This window comes from Rhinatrema bivittatum, chromosome 3, assembly GCF_901001135.1.
Source record: "Rhinatrema bivittatum chromosome 3, aRhiBiv1.1, whole genome shotgun sequence".
In the NCBI taxonomy this organism is placed as follows: Eukaryota; Metazoa; Chordata; class Amphibia; order Gymnophiona; family Rhinatrematidae; genus Rhinatrema; species Rhinatrema bivittatum.
Window position 1 is genome coordinate 6,301,430 of NC_042617.1, and position 25,047 is coordinate 6,326,476.

The following is a 25,047-nucleotide window of genomic DNA, read 5'->3' on the forward strand; positions in this document are numbered from 1 at the left end:
TGCAGGGAAGGAAGATTTTATATCTAGAGGATGCTGTGGGGAAGGAACTGCAGGACATGGATCAGCAGTCAGAGACAGTAAGCAGGACTTGAGTTGCTGTAGGTGATTATTAAGTCACATTATTTCAGGACTGAGAGCAGAAGACGTTAGAGTCTGCCATAGAGAGTCCTGGATAAGAAGAGAAGTGCTGTGCTGGGTCAGACGAACGAGCCATTGAGCCCAGAATCCTGTCTTCAACCGTGGCCAGTCCAGGTCACTCGGAGAACGTACCCAACAGATCCGAATGAGGAGATCTATTCCCTGTTCAATTTCAGCTTCCCAGCAGTATGGAGGTTGCATTCCTCAAGTCTAGCTTTTCCATAAAAAATTCTCCAGGGCTGACCCGAGAGACTATGGACCGGTGAGCCAGGTAAAATGGTGGAAGCTGCTGCGCAGAATGAAAATACTAAGCATAGAGGTAAACAGGGTTTAGTGTGGAAGAGCAGGCATGCACATAGCACAGGGAGGTTGGGCCTTACTAACCTAATGGAATTCTTTGAAGGTGTGAATAAGCAGGTGGATAAAGTGAGCCAGTCGACAGAGCGTATGCGGATTTTCAGAAAGATCATGGGATAGGAGAGGAGGAGGTCTTACTGTGAATCAGTAACAGGTTCAAGAGAGGAGCAGAACATGAAATGATCATTTTTCTTAATGGAAAGCAGCAGGGCTTTTTTTCCTGGCTGTACCGGCACCTGGGAATTGAGAGGCAGGAAGGGGCTAGGGATGCGCAGAGGGACGCCATACGTTGCATTCGGGATTCGGATTGGTCGGGGGGGGGGGGGGGCAGATACGTTGCATTCGGCCATATGGCGTCCTGATACGTTAATATGTTTATTCCTATTAGTTTCCCTGCTAAAGTTAAATTAACTGCAACCTCCCACCCTCCTGACCCCCCCCCAAGAATTACCAAAATTCCCTGGTGGTCCAGCGGGGGGTCCGGGAGCCATCCCCTGCACTCACACCCTCGGCTGCCATTTCAAAATGGCGCCGATAGCCTTTGGCCTACTATGTCACAGGGGCTACCAGTGCCATTGGTCAGCCTGTCACATGGCCATCGGCCCATCTTGTGCTCCTACCATGTGACAGGGGCTGACCAATGGCACCGGTAGCCCCTGTGACATAGTAAGGGCAAAGGCTATCGGCGCCATTTTGATTACTGGCAGCCGAGGGTGTGAGTGCAGGAGATGGCTCCTGGACCCTCCGTTGGACCACCAAGGAGTTTTTAAATAAATAAATAAAAATAAATAAAGCAGAACAAATAACTCAAAACTAACTGATGAATGGATCAAGTAAAAAACTCCCAACCAAAATAGGGAACTATATACAAGCTGCCGTAAAGGCATATAGCGTCTGTAGCCCAAAAACTTGCAAATGCAAATCCAGAGGCCTTAGAGAAAAAAATCCTGCAACCTCGATATACCGTCAATGAGCAGGCTAGCTGAGCTGAAAAAAGGCAAGATATTGAACGGAAAGCTGCTACCGAAAAGTATGGGTGGGCATCTGGACTGATCCGTGGTACTACAGGAATGAAAATTAGTAGGTAAGGAATCATTTTCTTTTCCCTGTACGTACCCGGATCAGTCCAGACAGTGGGATGTACCCAAGCTTCCCTACATAGGGTGGGCCCTTGATAGCCCTGCTCGAATGACATGATCGCCAAACGAACCCAACCCCGGTGGTCTTAGATTAAGTCAATAGTGAAGCGCAACAGTATGTAGTGACTTCCATGTAGCCGCTCTGCAAATTTCTTAAGGAGACACCGACTGACTTCCTGCCCAAGAAGTCGCCTGAGAACGGAGAGAATGCGCTTTAATACCATCCAGAGGGCACTTACCTAATCCGATATACGCTGCAACAATGGCTTCCTTCAACCAGCGAGCAAGTGGTCTTTGAGGCCTGTTGACCTTTCTTGGGGCCACTCCAGAGAACAAACAGATGGTCCGAAAGACGGAAATCATTAGTGACCTCCAGGTAACAAAAGAGCGCTCGCTTAACATCGAGCCACCGCAGCTCCCTGGAGTCCTCCTTTTGGAAGGCTGTAAGTTCCTATGACTGATTGAGATGAAACAAGGATACCATCTTCAGAAGGAAAGATGGCACTGTGGTCAAGGTGACACCCAAATCCGTGAAGCACAGATAGGGTTCCCTACAAGACAAAGCTTGCAGTTCCGAGATTCTGCGAGCTGAAGAAATGGACATGAGGAACACAGTCTTCAGAATTAAATCCTTGAGCGTAGAATGCTTCAGTGGCTCAAAAGGTGGAGCACCCAAAGCCCGTAGTACCAAATTCAAATTCCACAAAGGACACAGGGCACGGACGGAGGTCTCAAGTGTTTGACACCTTTCAAAAAGCGGACAATGTCCGGATGTGATGCCAGAGGTGTTCCATCCAAACGCCCAATGAGCGAACCAAGGGCCGCTACCTGAACCCAAAGAGAATTGTAAGCCAAACCCTTGCCGAGCCCGCTCTGCAGGAAAGAGAGTATGTGAACCACAGATGCACGACAAGGAGCAATTCCCCCGGAAACACACCAGGAATCAAAAACCTTCCATATTCGTACATAAGAAATGGAGGTGGAAGTCCTCCTGGCCTGCAAAAGTGTGGAGATGACTTCCTCTGGATAGCCTCTTTTTCTCAGCCTTCTCCTCTCAAAAGCCAGGCCGCAAGACAGAAGTGATCTGCCTGGTCGAAAAATACGGGACCCTGATGAAGGAGTCGAGGAAGATGTCCCAGACGAAGTGGACCGTCCACCGCTAGATTCACTAACATAGAAACATAGATATGACGGCAGAAAAAGACCAATCGGCTCATCTAGTCTGCCCAGCAAGCTTCCACACTTGTTTTCCCATACTTATCTATTTCATCAACCACCAACTTCAGGGCCCTTGTTGGTAACTGTTTGATTCAAATTTCCTGCCACTGATGCAGAGAGTAATGTTGGAGTTGCATCAAAGGTGAGCATAAGGCTTAATGGTTAAGGATAGTAACCGCCACATCAAGCAAGTTACCCCAATGCTTGTTTACCCAGACTATACAGATCAGTGCCTTGTTGGATGTTGTCTGAATGTAAATCCTGTTTTCCACATTTCTCCTGCCATTGAAGCAGAGAGCAACGCTGTATATGTATTCAAAGTGATGTATCAGGCTTAATTGGTTTAAGGTAGTAACCGCCATAATAAGCAAGCTACCCCTGCGCTAATTTGTTTACCCAGATTGTGAAGTTCAGTCCTTGTTGGTTGTTATCTGAATGCAAATCCTCTTTTCCACATTTCCCCTTGCCGTTGAAGCAGAGAGCAATGTTGGAGTTGCATTAACCGTGCGAAGGCTTATTGAGTAAGAGTAGTATCACCAAGTACTAGCCTCCACTCCAGTAATCCACCCCCATGGCTCTTCTCTTCATTCCCATCCTCTAGCCTTTATGGATCTACAGCAGGGGTCGGGAACCCATGGCTCGCGAGCCAGATATGGCTCTTTTGAGGGCTGCATCTGGCTCGCAGACAGTCGCCACACTTTCCCGCTGAACCAGCTGCTCCCCGGTCCTCCTCCGCCCGGGCTTAAAATGCTGTCAGCCCAGGCGGAACGCGGCAGGACAGCTGGAGTCAGCGGCACTGGCGTGCTCTCTTCTTCCTGCCCCCCCGCGGCCCGGAAGAGGAAGTGGAGAGCATCGGGTGCGTGCGCGGCAAGAAGAGGCCACGCTAGTGCGCTCGGCATCGGCCCGAAGAAAAGAAGACTGCAGCGCGGCTCGGAGGAAAATGAAGAGCTTCAACCGCGGCCGATGGGACTCCGCCTCCGCGAGGGCTGAAAATGAAGAGGTTAGCGTTGGGAGGAGGCTGCTGCTGCCGCGAGTTCCCGGAGTGGGGGTGGGGGAGAGCGAGTGTGAATGAGCGAGCAAGCTGTGTGTTTGCTCGCTCATTCACTCTCTCTCTCCCCCACCCCGGGAACTCGCGGCAGCAGCAGCCTCTTCCCAACGCTAACCTCTTCATTTTCAGCCCTCGCGGAGGCGGAGTCCCATCGGCCGCGGTTGAAGCTCTTCATTTTCCTCCGAGCCGCGCTGCAGTCTTCTTTTCTTCGGGCCGATGCCGAGCTCACTAGCGTGGCCTCTTCTTGCCGCGCACGCACCCGATACTCTCCACTTCCTCTTCCGGGCCACGGGGGGGGGGGGGGGTGGCGTGTGTGCGTGTGTGTGTGTGTGAGTGTGTGTGAGAGATTGCATGTATGTGAATGATTGAGAGCCTGTACATGTGAAAGAGAGTATGTGTGTGATTGAGAGCCTGCCTGTGAGAGAGAGAGAGCATGAATGTAAGTTTACCATTGGGAACCTGTATGTGTAAGTTTGTGATTGAAAACCTGTTTGTGTGAAAGAGTATGTGTGTATGATTGAGATCCTTTGTGTGTGAGAGAAATCATGTGTATGTATGATTAAGAGCCTGTGTGTATAAGTAAGAGAGCATGTGTGTCTGTGTGTGATTCAGAGCTGGTTTAGGTGATGGAGCATGTGAGTATGTGATTGAGAGCCTGTGTGTAAATGAGAGAAAGAGAGAACATGTTTGTAAGCATGTGAATGAGAGTCTGTGTGTGAGAGAAAAAGACAGCATGTATTTATGTGATTGAAAGCCTGTGTGTGTGTGTAAGCGTGAAAAGATAGACAGCATGTGTGTAAATGTGTAATTAAGAGCCTATATAAGTGAGAGAGAAAAAGCATGTGTATATGTGAGTACTGAGAGCATGTGTGTATAGGTGTGTCATTGAGAGCCAGTGTGAGAGAGAGCGCTGGTATGTGACTGAGAGAGGAGAAAGTTCCAAGCAAACCACCCCACCTCCTGCTAATTCAGAACAATCTCAGGACACCTGGATATCAAACGTTCCCAGGTATGCAGAGCAAAAAAATGTTTGTATCCTTATTATTTTTCATTACTGGGTCTTTGTGTCTGCTATTTTGAAATATTTTGTTGGTATCTGGAAATGTTTTATATGCGTTTTTAATTATTGGATATTCCACTCATCAGCTGTTTCGAAATATGTTCTTTTTGTTAGTACAGTTTTACTGCTGATGATTTTATTTCTTGATTTGTTTTATAAGGATGGGTGATGTTTCTTTTTTCCTTTGTTACACTGCATACAGAGACTCTGGCTTGTTGCAGTTTCCAATTCAGTTTTTTCTGCATGCTTCTTGTTATGCGTTTTGGTCTCTTTATTCTATGTTAGGTGAGGGTCAGCACGTGATTCAGGTGAGGTTTTCTGCTGGTGTGTAGTTTCTGTGTAGGACTCTATAGCAGCCTGACTTGGTCCGTTTTCCTAATAGGAGATGTATTGGTGTCTTAAGGCCTGGTGTAATATTTTCAGAGACTTATTGTACTTTAAAAGTGTGATCTTACATAAAATGCACACATTTACTTGTATTTAGTTTTAAACATATTGTATGGCTCTCATGGAATTACATTTTAAAATATGTGGCGTTTATGGCTCTCTCAGCCAAAAAGGTTCCTGACCCCTGATCTACAGTGTTTATTCCATGCCCCTTTGAAATCCTTCACAGTTTTAGTCTTCACCACTTCCTCCTTCTTGGCCACTCTGGCGCCACAAGAATCACTGCTCCGCGGTGAACTTCTATTCTCCGTAAAACCTCTCTCACCAGAGGCCATGGGGGAAACACGTAAAGCAGAACGTCATGAGGCCAGGGAAGTACCAGAGCATCCACACCTTCCACCCCATGTTTCCGTCTGAGACTGAAAAAGCGGGGTGCTTTCGCATTCCTTAGAGTGGCCATCAAGTCGAGGTGGGGGGCCCCCACCTCCCGACCAGAAGAGATATTGCTCTCCAGATAGTTCCCACTATCCGGGATCCAACGTCTACTGGCTTAAGAAATCCTCTTGAACATTGTCTACTCCCGCTATGTGAAAAGCCGCCAGATGCATGAGGTTACGCTCCACCCATATCATGAGATTGTCTGTCTCCTGAGAGACATGTAGACTCTTCGTTCCCCCTTGCCGATTGATGTATGCCACCATGGTAGCATTGTCTGAGAGGATCCACACAGACATGATGCGCACCAAAGGGAGAAATTGTTTCAGGGCAAGACGGACTGCATGGATCTCTAGGCGATTGATTGGCTATTTCACCTGCCCCGACTTCCAGCGAGAGAGCAATGCCCTCTGCAAAGGTCACATATGTGCAAAAGCCCAGGGGAACCAAATCTATGGTGGAGGCCATGGAGCCCAGTACTTGAAGATAATCCCACGCCCTGGGAAGTGTCAGACTCTGGAAACGTTGAATCTGCGAAGTGAGATTGAACGCCCGGTCTTGATGCAAGAAAACCTTGCCCACACTGGTGTTGAAAAGAGCTCCCAAGAAATTCAGTGTTTGTGACGGCGTAAGATTGCTCTGCACCTCCCTTAGACGTAGAGCTTTTCTTAGCAGAGGGCTTAGAACCTTGAGAAATGACCTTTTTACCAGATTGCAGCTTCCCTAACTTTCTCTCCTTGTAAGCTTTATGGAGCAACAACACAATTTAAGAAGACGAAGATAACGAAGAAGAAGACTAAGACGACAAAGAAGAAGACAAAGACGAGGAGGAGGAGGAGGAGGAAGAGGACCCCTCGGTCTATCCTCCATTGTAGGGGAATTAGGCTGTAAAGGTTCCCTGTTTGTTGGGGAGAAAGAGGAGGAGGTAAATCCCCCTCCTCCAATGCTGCACTAAACAACCCTGAATGACTGGAAAATGGTCCCCCGTTCTTGTGCTGAACAGAAACGGATCAGCCTCAGAGTAAATTGCAGCAGATGTCCCAACTGGGACCCGGGCAGACTTTAACTAGTTTTGCCATTTTAATATTTATTTTTTTTGGGCTCCTGACGGCCCCTCCCAAGGATGCAAGCCGAGCAAAGGCCCTCCCTGGAGAGACACGCACGGACCGACCCGCACGAGTGGCAAATGGACGAATGCGGCATCGAGTCATGACAGGAAAATAAAGACAAAATAAATTAATGAAAATTCAAAAGGCAAATACTGCGCTGCGACAGAGAGTGAAGGAGAGAGAGCAGGCATGGGAGAAAACAGAAGCAAAACTTTTTTTAAATTATAAAACTTGCCCGGCAGTGGTCCAAGTTGCTGATCCCTTTGGGTGGAGTGAGCCGGGCTCCCCGGTGTCGCACCCAAGCTGCTGAGAAGATAAGTAGGGCCCTGGACCCTGTGAAGCAGCTGCCTCAGACCAGCATGGGATGGCTCTCTCAGAACCTAACGACCACTGTGCTGCCCACAAGCTCCTTTCTTTTATATTCATTTTTAAATAAAGCTGAAATAATCCAGAAACAAGACAAAACAGTCCCCTAAACTAAATAAACACAAGATAATCAACTAAGCACACTGTAGGTTTTGTACCTCCACCATCTGCTGGAGACAGAGGAATACTGCCAGACTGTAGGTGGCACCAACCTATTTATAGGCAGAGTTTGTTTTGATAATTGCTCTGTCTCCATCTGCTAGAGGGGGGCAAAACCCAGGAGTCTAGACTGATCCGGGTACATATAGGGAATTTACCTTCAGCCCTGACCCTCAGCAGCTCGGTGCCTCCCAGCCTACCTTCAGCCCTGACCTCATAAGAACATAAGAACATAAGAAAATGCCATACTGGGTCAGACCAAGGGTCCATCAAGCCCAGCATCCTGTTTCCAACAGAGGCCAATCCAGGCCATAAGAACCTGGCAAGTACCCAAAAACTAAGTCTATTCCATGTAACCATTGCTAATGGCAGTGGCTATTCTCTAAGTGAACTTAACAGCAGGTAATGGACTTCTCCTCCAAGAACTTATCCAATCCTTTTTTAAACACAGCTACACTAACTGCACTAACCACATCCTCTGGCAACAAATTCCTGAGTTTAATTGTGCGTTGAGTAAAAAAGAACTTTCTCCGATTAGTTTTAAATGTGCCCCATGCTAACTTCATGGAATGCCCCCTAGTCTTTCTACTATCCGAAAGAGTAAATAACTGAGTCACATCTACCCGTTCTAGACCTCTCATGATTTTAAACACCTCTATCATATCCCCCCTCAGTCGTCTCTTCTCCAAGCTGAAAAGTCCTAACCTCTTTAGTCTTTCCTCATAGGGGAGTTGTTCCATTCCCCTTATCATTTTGGTAGCCCTTCTCTGTACCTTCTTTCTGGACCTCAGCAGCTCGGTGCCTCCCAGCCTACCTTCAGCCCTGACCTCAGCAGCTCGGTGCCTCCCAGCCTACCTTCAGCCCTGACCTCAGCAGCTCGGTGCCTCCCAGCCTACCTTCAGCCCTGACCTCAGCAGCTCGGTGCCTCCCAGCCTACCTTCATCCCTGACCTCAGCAGCTCGGTGCCTCCCAGCCTACCTTCAGCACTGACCTCAGCAGCTCGGTGCCTCCCAGCCTACCTTCAGTCCTGACCTCAGCAGCTCGGTGCCTCCCAGCCTACCTTCAAGCACTGACCTCAGCAGCTCGGTGCCTCCCAGCCTACCTTCAAGCACTGACCTCAGCAGCTCGGTGCCTCCCAGCCTACCTTCAAGCACTGACCTCAGCAGCTCGGTGCCTCCCAGCCTACCTTCAAGCCCTGACCTCAGCAGCTCGGTGCCTCCCAGCCTACCTTCAAGCACTGACCTCAGCAGCTCGGTGCCTCCCAGCCTACCTTCAGCACTGACCTCAGCAGCTCAGGTGCCTCCCAGCCTACCTTCAAGCACTGACCTCAGCAGCTCGGTGCCTCCCAGCCTACCTTCAAGCACTGACCTCAGCAGCTCGGTGCCTCCCAGCCTACCTTCAAGCACTGACCTCAGCAGCTCGGTGCCTCCCAGCCTACCTTCAGCCCTGACCTCAGCAGCTCGTGCCTCCCAGCCTACCTTCAACCTGACCTCAGCAGCTCGGTGCCTCCCAGCCTACCTTCAAGCACTGACCTCAGCAGCTCGGTGCCTCCCAGCCTACCTTCAAGCACTGACCTCAGCAGCTCGGTGCCTCCCAGCCTACCTTCAAGCACTGACCTCAGCAGCTCGGTGCCTCCCAGCCTACCTTCAAGCCCTGACCTCAGCAGCTCGGTGCCTCCCAGCCTACCTTCAAGCACTGACCTCAGCAGCTCGGTGCCTCCCAGCCTACCTTCAAGCCCTGACCTCAGCAGCTCGGTGCCTCCCAGCCTACCTTCAAGCCCTGACCTCAGCAGCTCGGTGCCTCCCAGCCTACCTTCAAGCACTGACCTCAGCAGCTCGGTGCCTCCCAGCCTACCTTCAAGCACTGACCTCAGCAGCTCGGTGCCTCCCAGCCTACCTTCAAGCACTGACCTCAGCAGCTCGGTGCCTCCCAGCCCACCTTCAAGCACTGACCTCAGCAGCTCGGTGCCTCCCAGCCTACCTTCAAGCACTGACCTCAGCAGCTCGGTGCCTCCCAGCCTACCTTCAAGCACTGACCTCAGCAGCTCGGTGCCTCCCAGCCTACCTTCAAGCACTGACCTCAGCAGCTCGGTGCCTCCCAGCCTACCTTCAAGCACTGACCTCAGCAGCTCGGTGCCTCCCAGCCTACCTTCAAGCACTGACCTCAGCAGCTCGGTGCCTCCCAGCCTACCTTCAAGCACTGACCTCAGCAGCTCGGTGCCTCCCAGCCCACCTTCAAGCACTGACCTCAGCAGCTCGGTGCCTCCCAGCCTACCTTCAAGCCCTGACCTCAGCAGCTCGGTGCCTCCCAGCCTACCTTCAAGCACTGACCTCAGCAGCTCGGTGCCTCCCAGCCCACCTTCAAGCACTGACCTCAGCAGCTCGGTGCCTCCCAGCCTACCTTCAAGCACTGACCTCAGCAGCTCGGTGCCTCCCAGCCTACCTTCAAGCGCTGACCTCAGCAGCTCGGTGCCTCCCAGCCTACCTTCAAGCACTGACCTCAGCAGCTCGGTGCCTCCCAGCCTACCTTCAAGCACTGACCTCAGCAGCTCGGTGCCTCCCAGCCTACCTTCAAGCACTGACCTCAGCAGCTCGGTGCCTCCCAGCCTACCTTCAAGCCCTGACCTCAGCAGCTCGGTGCCTCCCAGCCTACCTTCAGCCCTGACCTCAGCAGCTCGGTGCCTCCCAGCCTACCTTCAAGCCCTGACCTCAGCAGCTCAGTGCCTCCCAGCCTACCTTCAAGCACTGACCTCAGCAGCTCGGTGCCTCCCAGCCTACCTTCAAGCACTGACCTCAGCAGCTCGGTGTCTCCCAGCCCACCTTCAAGCACTGACCTCAGCAGCTCGGTGCCTCCCAGCCTACCTTCAAGCCCTGACCTCAGCAGCTCGGTGCCTCCCAGCCTACCTTCAAGCACTGACCTCAGCAGCTCGGTGCCTCCCAGCCTACCTTCAGCCCTGACCTCAGCAGCTCGGTGCCTCCCAGCCTACCTTCAAGCCCTGACCTCAGCAGCTCAGTGCCTCCCAGCCTACCTTCAAGCGCTGACCTCAGCAGCTCGGTGCCTCCCAGCCTACCTTCAAGCGCTGACCTCAGCAGCTCGGTGCCTCCCAGCCTACCTTCAAGCACTGACCTCAGCAGCTCGGTGCCTCCCAGCCTACCTTCAGCCCTGACCTCAGCAGCTCGGTGCCTCCCAGCCTACCTTCAAGCACTGACCTCAGCAGCTCGGTGCCTCCCAGCCTACCTTCAAGCACTGACCTCAGCAGCTCGGTGCCTCCCAGCCTACCTTCAGCCCTGACCTCAGCAGCTCGGTGCCTCCCAGCCTACCTTCAGCCCTGACCTCAGCAGCTCGGTGCCTCCCAGCCCACCTTCAAGCACTGACCTCAGCAGCTCGGTGCCTCCCAGCCTACCTTCAGCCCTGACCTCAGCAGCTCGGTGCCTCCCAGCCTACCTTCAAGCCCTGACCTCAGCAGCTCGGTGCCTCCCAGCCTACCTTCAAGCCCTGACCTCAGCAGCTCGGTGCCTCCCAGCCTACCTTCAGCACTGACCTCAGCAGCTCAGTGCCTCCCAGCCTACCTTCAGCACTGACCTCAGCAGCTCGGTGCCTCCCAGCCTACCTTCAAGCCCTGACCTCAGCAGCTCGGTGCCTCCCAGCCTACCTTCAAGCACTGACCTCAGCAGCTCGGTGCCTCCCAGCCTACCTTCAGCACTGACCTCAGCAGCTCGGTGCCTCCCAGCCTACCTTCAGCACTGACCTCAGCAGCTCGGTGCCTCCCAGCCTACCTTCAAGCACTGACCTCAGCAGCTCGGTGCCTCCCAGCCCACCTTCAAGCCCTGACCTCAGCAGCTCGGTGCCTCCCAGCCCACCTTCAAGCCCTGACCTCAGCAGCTCGGTGCCTCCCAGCCTACCTTCAAGCCCTGACCTCAGCAGCTCGGTGCCTCCCAGCCTACCTTCAAGCCCTGACCTCAGCAGCTCGGTGCATCCCAGCCTACCTTCAAGCCCTGACCTCAGCAGCTCGGTGCCTCCCAGCCTACCTTCAAGCCCTGACCTCAGCAGCTCGGTGCCTCCCAGCCCACCTTCAGCACTGACCTCAGCAGCTCGGTGCATGTCCCCCCACCCCAGCAGCTCGGTGCATGTCCCCCCACCCCAGCAGCTTGGTGCATGTCCCCCCACCCCAGCACTCTCCTCAGCAGCCCTGTGGCTGTCCCTCCATCCCAGCCTACCTTCAGAACTCTCCTCAGCAGCCTGTTGTGGATGACAGTCGCAGCACGGATAGTGCCACATGCAAAGAGGAATGCACGCAAGGCAGTGAAGACTGAATTGGCCACAGCAATGCTGCCATAGACCGTGAGGTAGAAGTGGATGTCAGAGGAGCTGTTCTGCTCTGAGTGACGCACCAGTGTGATGGGAGACCTGGGGGAAGCAGAACAAAATTAGATTGCTGCATCATCAGTGATAATCCTCAGCATACACTCTCATCTTCTGTCACCTCCAGCCTATGCGAACAGTCTTCTCCCACCCCAATCCATATACATACACACACTGCCACCTCCTTCCATACACACACACGCCCCCCATCACCCCATCCATACACAGTCACCCCCCCACACACACCCCCCCATCACCCCATTCATGCACAGTCATCCCCCCCCCCACACACACACCCCATCACCCCATTCATGCACAGTCATCCCTATACACACACACACGCCCATCACCCCATCCATACACAGTCACCCCCCCCACACACACACCCCCATCACCCCATTCATGCACAGTCATCCCCCCCCCCACACACACACCCCCATCACCCCATTCATGCACAGTCATCCCCCCACACACACCACCCCCCATCACCCCATTCATGCACAGTCACCCCCCCACACACCCCCATCACCCCATTCATGCACAGTCACCCCCCCCACACACACACCCCCCATCACCCCATTCGCTTGACACAGTCATCGACCCCCCACCCACACACCCCATCACCCCATCCATACACACAGTCATCCCTATACACACACACACGCCCATCACCCCATCCATACACAGTCACCCCCCCAACACACCCCCCATCACCCCATTCATGCACAGTCACCCCCCCCCCCCACACACACACCCCATCACCCCATCCATACACAGTCACCCCCCACACACACCCCCCCCATCACCCCATTCATGCACAGTCATCCCCCCCACACACACACCCCATCACCCCATCCATACACAGTCACCCCCCTCACACACCCCCCATCACCCCATCCATACAGTCACCCCCCCCCACACACACACCCCCCCATCACCCCATTCATGCACAGTCATCCCCCCCACACACATACACCCCCATCACCCCATCCATACACAGTCACCCCCCCCACACACACCCCCCATCACCCCATTCATACACAGTCACCCCCCCCCACACACACCCCCCATCACCCCATTCATGCACAGTCACCCCCCCCACACACACCCCCATCACCCCCATTCATGCACAGTCATCCCCCCCCCACACATACACCCCATCACCCCATCCATACACAGTCACCCCCCCACACACACACCCCCCATCACCCCATTCATGCACAGTCATCCCCCCCCCACACATACACCCATCACCCCATCCATACAGTCAGTCCCCCCCCCCCCACACACACACACACACCCATCACCCCATCCATAGTCACCCCCCCCCCACACACACACACCCCATCACCCCCATACACACACACACACGCCCATCACCCCCATACACACATACACACGCCCATCACCCCATCCATACACAGTCATCCCCCCCACACACACACCCATCACCCCATCCATACACAGTCATCCCCCCCCACACACACACCCACCCCATCCCCCCATACACACACACACACACATCACCCCCCATACACACACACACACACACACACCCCCATCACCCCCATACACACACACACACCCCCGCCCATCACCCATCACCCCATCCATACAGTCATCCCCCCCACACACACCCCATCCATACACAGTCATCCCCCCCCACACACACACACACCCATCACCCCATCCATACACAGTCATCCCCCCACACACTCACCCCATCCCCCCCATACACACACACACACACCCCGTCACCCCCATACACACACACACACACACCCGCCCCGTCACCCCCATACACACACACACACACACCCGCCCCGTCACCCCCATACACACACACACACCCGCCCATCACCCCCATACACACACACACACCCGCCCATCACCCCCATACACACACACACCCGCCCATCACCCCCATACACACACACACACCCGCTCATCACCCCATCCATACACAGTCATCCCCATACACACACACACCCATCACCCCATCCATACACAGTCATCCTCATACACACACACACCCCATCACCCCCATACACACACACACCCCATCACCCCATCCATACACAGTCATCCCCATACACACACACACCCATCATCCCATCCATACACAGTCATCCCCATACACACACACGCCCATCATCCCATCCATACACAGTCATCCCCATACACACACACGCCCATCATCCCATCCATACACAGTCATCCCCATACACACACACGCCCATCACCCCATCCATACACAGTCATCCCCATACACACGCCCCCCATCACCCCATCCATACACAGTCATCCCTACACACACACACGCCCATCATCCCATCCATACACAGTCATCCCCATACACACACACGCCCCATCACCCCATCCATACACAGTCATCCCCATACACACACACACGCCCATCACCCCATCCATACAGTCATCCCCCATACACACACACTCGCGCCACCCATCACACACCCATCCATAGACAATCATCCCCCATACACATTCACAATCCCACCTCACCATCCATACACAATCATGATCATATACAGTAATCCCTCCATACACATTCCACCCAACATTTACCCCCTCATAAACCCACCCCCTCTATTCCCTTCAAATACACTCTTATCTCAAGCCGTCCCTACCACCACAGCCCTGCTACAATCCTAGAGCTCTGCCCCTGCATGATTTCCCTATTTGTTAAGATAAGCTGACCAAATGATATAAAGTTTTATGTATGAACTATTTTATTAGATTTTCATTAAGGACTCACACAGTAAAATAGATCAACACTATCTAAGAGAACCAGTGACTCAAGCTCATGCACTGCTCTACAGCAGGAAGGAAGCGTCCTCAGCTCCTCATAGCACACAGGTTCCTTATACTTAGAAACATTTATATTAATAGTTAACCAAACCAAAGACACAAAATTACTACCAGAAATCAATTAAATTCACAAATAGAAACGTATTCTACAAATCTTAGAAAAAGAAGCTCCCTTTTAGATAGCGCTGATCTAGTTTATTGAGCGAGTTCTTATAAAAATCGAAGAGAATAGTTGATGCAGAGCTTTATAGCACTTTGTCTTATTATTCTCCAGTCGACAGTGCTGTGTTAGATGCTAGTAGTGTAACATTAGGGTAACTAATGCATTTCTTGATAAAGCTTTTCTTAGGGGGATGCAATCAGCCACGTGCAGTGTCTCTAGGATCCCGTGACTGCGCCTCTCCATGCCAGAGGTCCTTGCAGTTAACCCATGTAAGGGGCGAGGTGGTGAAACAGGGGTAACTCCAGCAGGCCTGCAACCATGGCAAGGGACAGACCATGGCTTGAGCAAGGCCACTGCACAGCACAGGATCTTGACAAGGCCAAGTCAAAAAAAATAGGACTTTAGTGGATAGACACGGGAAGAAGTGACCCCAATACAGGCATTCCCTTCAATCTCCCGCCTGACATGCACGATATTCCCCCCAGGCAGAAGCACTCACATCTTTCTCATCCATGCCCCCCACCTCTGCAGAGCACAGGTGCACCCCCAAGCTGTCCCTGATCCCACCGACTCAGGTCCCAAACCCAGGCCAAGCTCATCCTCCCCATCATGAACTCACATCAGACTTCCCGGGGAGAGGAGCAGCAAACGAGGTGAAAGGTCACTCAGAGAGCTATTTCCTCTCTTCTCTAAGTTGGAGATCCAGTTTGACAGCCACCAATCTGAGATATTCCTAGAAGCTGCAGACGACAGACAAAACAGCGTTGCACGATTTGTTACCTCCTCTACAACGAAGCAACACTGAGGAGTCCTACAGGCCAGGCCTCTCATGATCAGTGGTCAGCCACTCATGGCCATCTCAGCATTTCAGAGGGGTCAGGGCTGGTCAGCTGGCTCCCTCGCCCTAGGGAACGGCAGCGAGGCTAGCTCTCGCTCTGGGGAGCAGTGGCGGCACGGCTGGGTCTCCATAGAGCGAGATTAGGATGGATGTGAGCTACAGATGCACTTCTGACGTGTGCAGTATCGCCATAAGCCTTTACAAGAGAAGGGCCACTGGATGTGCTGCTCTTCTCCCTCCTCTGCCACTCTGGGTCCTGTCCCCTGCCTTTACAGCTTCACAGGACGACCCCTGGTCGCTGGAGAGTACCTGCAGGCCGTGCCTTCCTGAACCCTGCCCCATATCTGAATGCCTGTATCATCTCTGGCCTTCCGGCCCTCCATGCACAGTGCACGGTCACTGAAATCTGTTTCCCGCCGCACTATATTCTGCAGCAAATTAGAAAAGGCAATCGCACATTTACATACATTTGCATTCTTTTGAATATGAAATATTTCCTTGTTTTGCAGAATGAAAGTGAAGTCGTTTTCAGCTTTGCACCTGTGGTGGCCACAATTTACTTCTTGCTTTTAGAGGTTTTATAGCTGGGGGGGAGGGAGGGGAGACTGAAGTATTGGTGCTGGGGATTAACAGGGCTGGGCGTAAGGAAGGAGAAGGGGGAATTGGGCAGAAGAGGGAGACGGGGATGGCGGGGGGGGGAGGAGCTATCTTGGGGACAGAGTGTGAGAAGAGGGAGACAGGGATGGTGGGGGGAGAAAGGAGCTATCTTGGGGTCAGGGTGTGAGAAGAGAGGAGATGTGGGACAGGGAGAGGGAGACAGGGATGGTGGGGGGAGAAAGGAGCTATCTTGGGGTCAGGGTGTGAGAAGAGAGGAGATGTGGGACAGGGAGAGGGAGAAAGGGATGGCGGGGGGGAGGAGCTATCCTGGGGAGAGGGAGTGAGAAGAGGGAGAACTCAGGGATAGGAAGGAGAAATCGGGAATGGGGGAAGGTGGGAAGAGAGGTAGATCCTTTGGAAGAAAGGGAGGGCTCTGGGATCGGGAAATGGAAAGGGAAGGGTGGATCTGGAATTGGGAGGAAAGGAGTGAAGGCTATGAATTGGGTGGAGGGAGAGAGTTGGGGAGGGTGTGGGAGATGACCCTGGTTCTGGTTCTGCTCCTCCTCACATCCCCCATCCCCAGTCTTCTTCACTCCCACAGCATCCCAGGTCTCTCTCATCCCTTCCCCCCTCCCATCTCCTATCCCCCCTCACACACTCCAACCCCTCACCCCCATCTCTTCCAACTCAGGCGCCCTCTCTCACTCCTGCCTCACTTCCTTCCCAAGTGCTCTCTCACCCCCTAAGCTTATTGCTCTCTCCTCTTTCCATCCCCAAATCGACTGCACCCTTCCCTTGGGCTGACACTTCTGCTGCCTGGGGCATGACTTGCAGATTAAATGGAGCAGCAGCGCCAATATCCTCCTCTTCCTGCCAGCCTGGACGGTCCCACAGGACAGAGACGGAAATCAGTGGCGGAGGGAGCAGGAAGAAGAGGAGGGTAAGGAAGGCCTCGTGGGAGATGCAGGTCCGTGCAGGCCGTGGCGAGGGCGCTGCGGGAGAGGACGGCCCTGCTAGGAACTGCTTCTCTCTTCTCCAGACACAAACCCCGTACTCTCTCCTCGCACACCACCGTGCTACTCTCTCTCCCAGTGTCCCCGTCACACCACCGTGCTACTCTCTCTCCCAGTGTCCCCGTCACACCACCGTGCTACTCTCTCTCCCAGTGCCCCCGTCACACCACCGTGCTACTCTCTCTCCCAGTGTCCCCGTCACACCACCGTGCTACTCTCTCTCCCAGTGTCCCCGTCACACCACCGTGCTACTCTCTCTCCCAGTGTCCCCGTCACACCACCAGTGCTACTTCTCTCTCCCAGTGTCCCCGTCACACCACCGTGCTACTCTCTCTCCCAGTGTCCCCGTCACACCACCGTGCTACTCTCTCTCCCAGTGTCCCCGCACACCACCGTGCTATTCTCTCTCCCAGTGTCCCCGTCACACCACCGTGCTATTCTCTCTCCCAGTGATCCCCGTCACACCACCGTGCTACTCTCTCTCCCAGTGTCCCCGTCACACCACCATGCTACTCTCTCTCCCAGTGTCCCCGTCACACCACCGTGCTATTCTCTCTCCCAGTGTCCCCGTCACACCACCGTGCTACTCTCTCTCCCAGTGTCCCCGTCACACCACCGTGCTACTCTCTCTCCCAGTGTCCCCGTCACACCACCGTGCTATTCTCTCTCCCAGTGTCCCCGTCACACCACCGTGCTATTCTCTCTCCCAGTGTCCCCGTCACACCACCGTGCTATTCTCTCTCCCAGTGTCCCCGTCACACCACCGTGCTATTCTCTCTCCCAGTGTCCCGGTCACACCACCGTGCTATTCTCTCTCCCAGTGTCCCCGTCACACCACCGTGCTATTCTCTCTCCCAGTGTCCCCGTCACACCACCGTGCTATTCTCTCTCCCAATGTCCCCGTCACACCACCGTGCTATTCTCTCTCCCAGTGTCCCCGCACACCACCGTGCTACTCTCTCTCCCAGTGTCCCCGCACACCACCGTGCTATTCTCTCTCCCAGTGTCCCCGCACACCACCGTGCTACTCTCTCTCCCAGTGTCCCCGTCACACCACCGTGCTACTCTCTCTCCCAGTGTCCCCGTCACACCACCGTGCTACTCTCTCACCCAGTGTCCCCGTCACACCACCGTGCTACTCTCTCTCCCAGTGTCCCCGTCACACCACCGTGCTACTCTCTCTCCCAGTGTCCCCGTCACACCACCGTGCTACTCTCTCTCCCAGTGTCCCCGTCACACCACCGTGCTATTCTCTCTCCCAGTGTCCCCGTCACACCACCGTGCTACTCTCTCTCCCAGTGTCCCCGTCACACCACCGTGCTACTCTCTCTCCCAGTGTCCCCGTCACACCACCGTGCTACTCTCTCTCCCAGTGACCCCGTCACACCACCGTGCTATTCTCTCTCCCAGTGTCCCCGTCACACCACCGTGCTATTCTCTCTCCCAATGTCCCCGTCACACCACCGTGCTATTCTCTCTCCCAGTGTCCCCGCACACCACCGTGCTACTCTCTCTCCCAGTGTCCCCGCACACCACCGTGCTATTCTCTCTCCCAGTGTCCCCGCACACCACCGTGCTACTCTCTCTCCCAGTGTCCCCGTCACACCACCGTGCTACTCTCTCTCCCAGTGTCCCCGTCACACCACCGTGCTACTCTCTCACCCAGTGTCCCCGTCACACCACCGTGCTACTCTCTCTCCCAGTGTCCCCGTCACACCACCGTGCTACTCTCTCTCCCAGTGTCCCCGTCACACCACCGTGCTACTCTCTCTCCCAGTGTCCCCGCACACCACCGTGCTATTCTCTCTCCCAGTGTCCCCGTCACACCACCGTGCTACTCTCTCTCCCAGTGACCCCGTCACACCACCGTGCTATTCTCTCTCCCAGTGTCCCCGTCACACTGACCGGCTACCTCCAGGGGACCACGACTCCCAGGGCCCTGCAATTTCTGCAACAGAAATGCATAATTTTGCATTTTTTGGGGAATTGAAGCACAGTGGCTAATCCCTGGACCATTCTTACAACTCTTTAAAGTCACCTTCTCATTTTGGGGCAGATGCAATACTGTGCACTAGCTGCTGTGCACGGATTAAACACACGACTGGAGGAGATACTAAGCAGGAGGAACCAAATAAAGCAGTATTTTTATTTAGAAAAAAAAGCCTGGACATGCAATACACACCCAAGGTACAGGGTCCAGGCCATGCATCTTCTGCGTGTCTGTGCCGGTAGCGGGAGGACACGGACGCTGGTGGATTGAGCACCTGTTTCCCCAACCTGCTTGACAGGCAAGCAGGCACCAGGGACGCACATTCCTCCCTAGCACGACCCCTCATTTAAATATTGGATCTCGTGAGCAGGAGAGGCGGCTGAGCGCGCTCAAGGCTGAGCACATTTATTGCATCGGCCCCAAAGATGAAATAAGGCTGACGATTCCTGAATCCCCTGAAGCTGTGCACACCCCCTGTGGTAGGGAGGGAAGAGCGGCGGGAGAGTGGGGGTCGTACCTTGCATCAGCAGAAGAGAGAGCAGGACGGAGGCAGACAGACAGCTACCCACTGCCAGCCAGTAGGCCCGATAGACCAGAAATGCCACGACCCCCTCTTTCTTCTCCTCCTCAGCTTGCAGGGAGTCCTCCACCTGCACTCCCTGCTCCTCTCCTTCCTCCTCCTCTTCCACAGCCCGCTCTGCTGAGGCTGAAGCAAGAAAGAGAACAGGTGACAGGACAGCAGCGACAGAGCCACCGTGGACGTCCTCAGGGAGCCTTCGCCTCTCCTGCTCATCATTTATCTGGAGACACAATCACAAGTTATTTCATAGCCTGGCATTAACTCCCAGGGATCTGCGGATGAGAGCCAGCTGCAAGCTCCCCTGGGACCGGGTCACCGGAGAGGTCAGGAGCAGCGACTGGGGGAGATCAAAAATGTGAATGGGCAGAAAATCTCAAGCCTGGAAATAGCCGAGCTGTCATGGATTCATGGGGGAAGGGTTATCGCCCTGCCCTTGTGCAAGCTGTGATGGGGCCAGGATTTCAGCAGAGTCCGAGGGCTGAGACGCGCACGCCGCGTTAGCTTCCAGCCCCTGTCATTTCTGGTCTGGTTCAGATCCGTTTCCTCAGCCACACATTAACTGCTCCCCTTATTAAAGGGATCCAGCAGGGCCGCAGCGAATAAGCAGAAGAAATATGGGGGGCAGTGGCTGGAATGATCTTTCCCACCCTCCTGAATCATAAAAAAACAGATGCACCCAGCAGGGAGGGAGACTCTCAGGTCTTAAAAGGAGAGCAGCTGTGTCCCAAGGCGAGATAACAGTGTCTTGTCCAGAGCATACATCGGGCAATTCTGCTTTAAGAGATGATGCATCTCCCCCTGAACACCTTTCCCCTTCCATGCTACCTGTTAATCGTATCATGGTCCGATTTCCACCCCTGATCTACATGGAAAGGCTTGGGCAAGGGCTTCAGGATGCGAGCCATGACCCAGAGTGAGAAGGCAGCAAAAACCCATTTCAGAACCAAGAGGAGAACTTACAGGGTCATAGAGAACATCATTTAAAACTTCTCTGTCTCCATCTGCTGGCGGGGAGGCAGAACCCGGGCGACTGGGCTGACCCGGGTACGTACGGGGATCATCATTTATGTCTGAGGTGCAAGAGCAGCGTTTCCCGCTTCATCTCCCACATTCCCCGAGCCCTGGGCTTGTTTCTAGCTCGGGGCAGGGCCGCGTGAAAGCAGCAGACATGTGAGGTGGTGTTTGCTGGGAGTTACAGAGCAGGCATAGCTAGGACCACTCAAATCCTACCTTTCCGCTGCCGTCTGCCCTGGTCCCTCCGCTTGGGAGCCGCCTCAGCCAGCAGCAAGATTTCAGAAGGGGTCCCTGAAAGGAAAAGGTGGAGAAAGAAGCAGAGAAAGGGCTGAATTAATCTGGAGACAGCAGAAAAGAATCAGAACTACTGCAAACTGGAAATGGGAGAAAACTCTGTGAGAAGGAAATCCACGCACTCATCCATCAGCCGTAAAGTAAAGACAAACAACCTGCAGACAGACAGACAGGAGTGAGACGTAGCCTGCACCACAGCATCTTTAACATCTACAGAGATCCTCAGCTCCAGGGTTAACACTGAATGACAAAGGGCCCCCGAGATTCAGTTTCAATATTCAGCTGCGTTCATCCGCCGCAACCACTCAGCCGGGTGACTATTTATCCCGCGAGTTATTTGGGGAAGTGGCGGGCGGGACGTGGCTACATTCAGACTTATCCAGTCTATTGACCTGGACAGACTTATCCCGTTAACTCTTAGCTACCCAGGTATATCCCTGACAAGGTGCGTTTATCCAGCCAGACGGAGGCGGAGGCGAAACGTCTGCTGCGTACAGGTGATCTGCTCATTTTATCCCTCACAAGAAAACCTACGGCTTTGTCCGCCATCCCATCCACAACTTAAAAGGTTTCACATGAAAACGGCCTTTCAAAGTACAGTTTTGTAAGGTAAAAATATCACCTACCAATGTATTTTATATTTATAGGCACTGTTGCATGCTAAAGAGCAAAAAAAACAAACGACATTTGGAATCCATAGGGTATTAGGCCTTTCGTAACTGACGTCGAGCTGAGTCTCCTGCGTCCATTAGGTCTTACGGTGCTTGGCACTCAGAAAGCCACGAGAAAATTGAATTACCGTTACAATATAATAAACCTCCCGCACTAAAATAGCACTAACTGCCACTACTCAAAAGTAAAAAGCTAACCTACAAAAACTGCAACTACTACACCAGGCCCTAAAACACCAACATACCTCCTAACAGGAAGACTGAACTACACGCTAGCAGAATATCTCATGTCAGTCACACAAGCAGAGCACAGACACCCTTGCTAAATACAGAATAAAAATACCCTAAAGTATAAACAGAAACATTCAGACAAAAACTGAAAGCCAGACTCTGTATGCGGTGCAACAGTGGAAAAATCACCAGAATTCAAACAAAAATCAGGAAATATAAAACAAGAAGAGTAAAACCATACTAATAAAAAGAGTATTTCAAAACAGCTAGAAACAGAATATTCAATTATAATCTCATACAAATTTAAAAATTGCTCCAAACACCAAAAAATATTGCAAAACAGCAGACACATCAAGTAAAACACAATGATTAAAGCTAACCGATTAAAAAAAAAAATCACCTGATTTTGATTTCCAGTTGCCCTGAGACAGTTGTAGATTAGCTGGTGGGGTGAGAAGGGAAGGTTGTTGTGCACAAACTTTCTTTTCTCTTTCGGATACATACACACACACACAGGCTCCCTCTCACTTTCCGATACACACACACACACACACACACACAGGCTCCCTTCTCACTTTCCGATACACACACACACACACACACAGGCTCCCTCTCGCTTTCCGATACACACACACACACACAGGCTCCCTCTCACTTTCAGACACACACACACACAGGCTCTCTCTCACTTTCAGATACACACACACACAGGCTCCCTCTCACTTTCAGATACACACACACACACACAGGCTCCCTCTCACTTTCCGATACACACACACACACACAGGCTCCCTTCTCACTTTCCGATACACACACACACACACACACACACACAGGCTCCCTCTCACTTTCCGATACACACACACACACACACACACAGGCTCCCTTCTCACTTTCCGATACACACATACACACACAGGCTCCCTCTCACTTTCCGATACACACACACACACACAGGCTCCCTCTCACTTTCAGACACACACACACACACACAGGCTCTCTCTCACTTTCAGATACACACACACACACAGGCTCCCTCTCACTTTCAGATATAAACACACACATATAGGCTCCCTCTCACTTTCAGATATAAACACACACATATAGGCTCCCTCTCACTTTCAGATATAAACACACACATATAGGCTCCCTCTCACTTTCAGATATAAACACACACATATAGGCTCCCTCTCACTTTCAGATATAAACACACACATATAGGCTCCCTCTCACTTTCAGATATAAACACACACATATAGGCTCCCTCTCACTTTCAGATACAAACACACACATACAGGGGCTCCCTCTCACTTTCAGACATACACACACATACAGGGGCTCCTTCTCAGAGTAATTTAGAAAAGCCTGCTAAAATAAAAAAAATCTAATGCCTTTCTGAAGGACTGCATATCTTCAATCACCTGTACAGAACCAGGAAAATGATTCCAAAAAATGGGGCTAGGAATGGAAGAGACCCTGTCGCTTATCTCCCCCAAACAAGCTGATCAGGTAGAAGCGTTATGCTGCTTACAGCCAAGGCTTGTAAAGGAAAGCAGTGAAGAGGAGGTCGAACACTTTTTAACATGTCATACATGAAGTCATTGTTCTTGTTCTCCTAAGTTTTTGACTGTTTGATCATAGGCAATTTTATAATTACTAACATTATAAAGCATAACATTTGTACTTCAGCCTTGGACTTGTTTTCTTAGACACAGACACTGAGTTAGATAAAGATGCTGAGCTACAAGGTTATAGAACAGATATGAGGTCAGTTAACATTCCAACTAATTGTGAGCCACAGATAACATCACTTTTCTCTGAGTTGAGGATAATTAGCATAGAGGCAGAGAGCAAATTACCCTGTGGCCATTCAGATTATATATATATTTTTTTTTAATAGCCAATCACAGAAATTTTGACAATTGTGTAACCTATTTTGTGGATGAAATTGTACAAGTAAAAATTCTATATGAAGCTTTGTCATCAGTACAATTATTTGAGAGGGAGTTTAGGATGATGCCTTGTGTGGCACTCTGCCCCTCCATAAGGTACCTTATTTAATATTTATATTATTTTAAAGCATTTAAATAAAACCTTTTCTCTATAGTTGTTAGCTTTAAGCGTCTATTTTCAGAGAACCACCTCCAATAAATCACGCTGTGATGATTTCAAATCTCGAATGGGTTTATAAACACACAGCATAGTGTGAAACATTTAAACTCAGCAGTTTGTATATTAACATAGTTAATTTATATTTTATTCTCCACTGGACTGGTAACCAGTGGAGAGAACAAAGCACTGGTGTAATATGTTCATGCATATACTTGTCGGTTAACGCACGTGCAGTGGAGTTTTATCAACCTGCAGCACAGCATGCATTTGCTGGTATGCCAAGAAAACCAGTTACAATAATCCAGATGTGTGAGGCTAAGAGATTGAAATACAGTCCAAAAACTGGATAAACAGAAAAAAAGGCTTTAACCTTCTTAACATGAGTAAATCAGGGTTTGCATTCCAGCCAGGGGCCAATATTTCCAAGCACAAGTCGCTAGTTGACAACCTGCCAAAGTGAGGCACCCAAAGTAAGATGCTCAGGCCTGCAAACCTTATTTTTACTTTCAGTTTGCCTACTCTTAACCAGCAGTGTTTTAACAGGTACTCGGAAACCTTTAGACCTGCGTTTACCTCTGCCAGACTTACTCATCAAAGTGCAACCCAATAGCACCGATACTCAGCGTTATCCAGTTAAGAATAAGCCCCGCCTGGAACGGTTCTTTTTCAATCTGAACAAGTTATAACTGGATAATGACTTATCCAAAACGGCTAAGTCCTGAACTTAGGTGGACAAATCCCTTTGAATTTGGACCTCCTGGTTTTTAAGAAAAAATGTAAGACATGAATGTTCCCAGAGTAAGAGGTGTGCCTGGGGTAGGATGATTAATTTATTTTCCACATAAGATGGCGGGGGGCGGCTGTGGTTACTATAGGCAGAACATCTTGCATAGCAATCTATTCTATGTCTGACCAGTTCTGTGCACTCACTGACTGA

General features: G+C 52.0%; 1 protein-coding gene across 5 annotated transcripts in view; it reads right to left on the reverse strand.

The window, feature by feature from the left end:
* LOC115086673 (multidrug resistance-associated protein 7-like) overlaps positions 1 to 25,047 on the reverse strand; it is a 139,251-nt gene that overhangs the window by 41,372 nt on the left and 72,832 nt on the right. For 4 of the 5 annotated variants that reach the window (XM_029592858.1, XM_029592856.1, XM_029592857.1 and 1 more), the window contains exons 11-14: positions 21,019 to 21,093; positions 19,726 to 19,914; positions 15,390 to 15,510; positions 11,634 to 11,823 (exon numbers count right to left, since the gene is read on the reverse strand). In XM_029592858.1, the coding sequence (XP_029448718.1) occupies positions 11,634 to 11,823; positions 15,390 to 15,510; positions 19,726 to 19,914; positions 21,019 to 21,093 (575 nt within the window). The remainder of the gene's footprint in view (positions 1 to 11,633; positions 11,824 to 15,389; positions 15,511 to 19,725; positions 19,915 to 21,018; positions 21,094 to 25,047) is intronic. The other variant, XM_029592859.1, reaches the window with a different exon arrangement.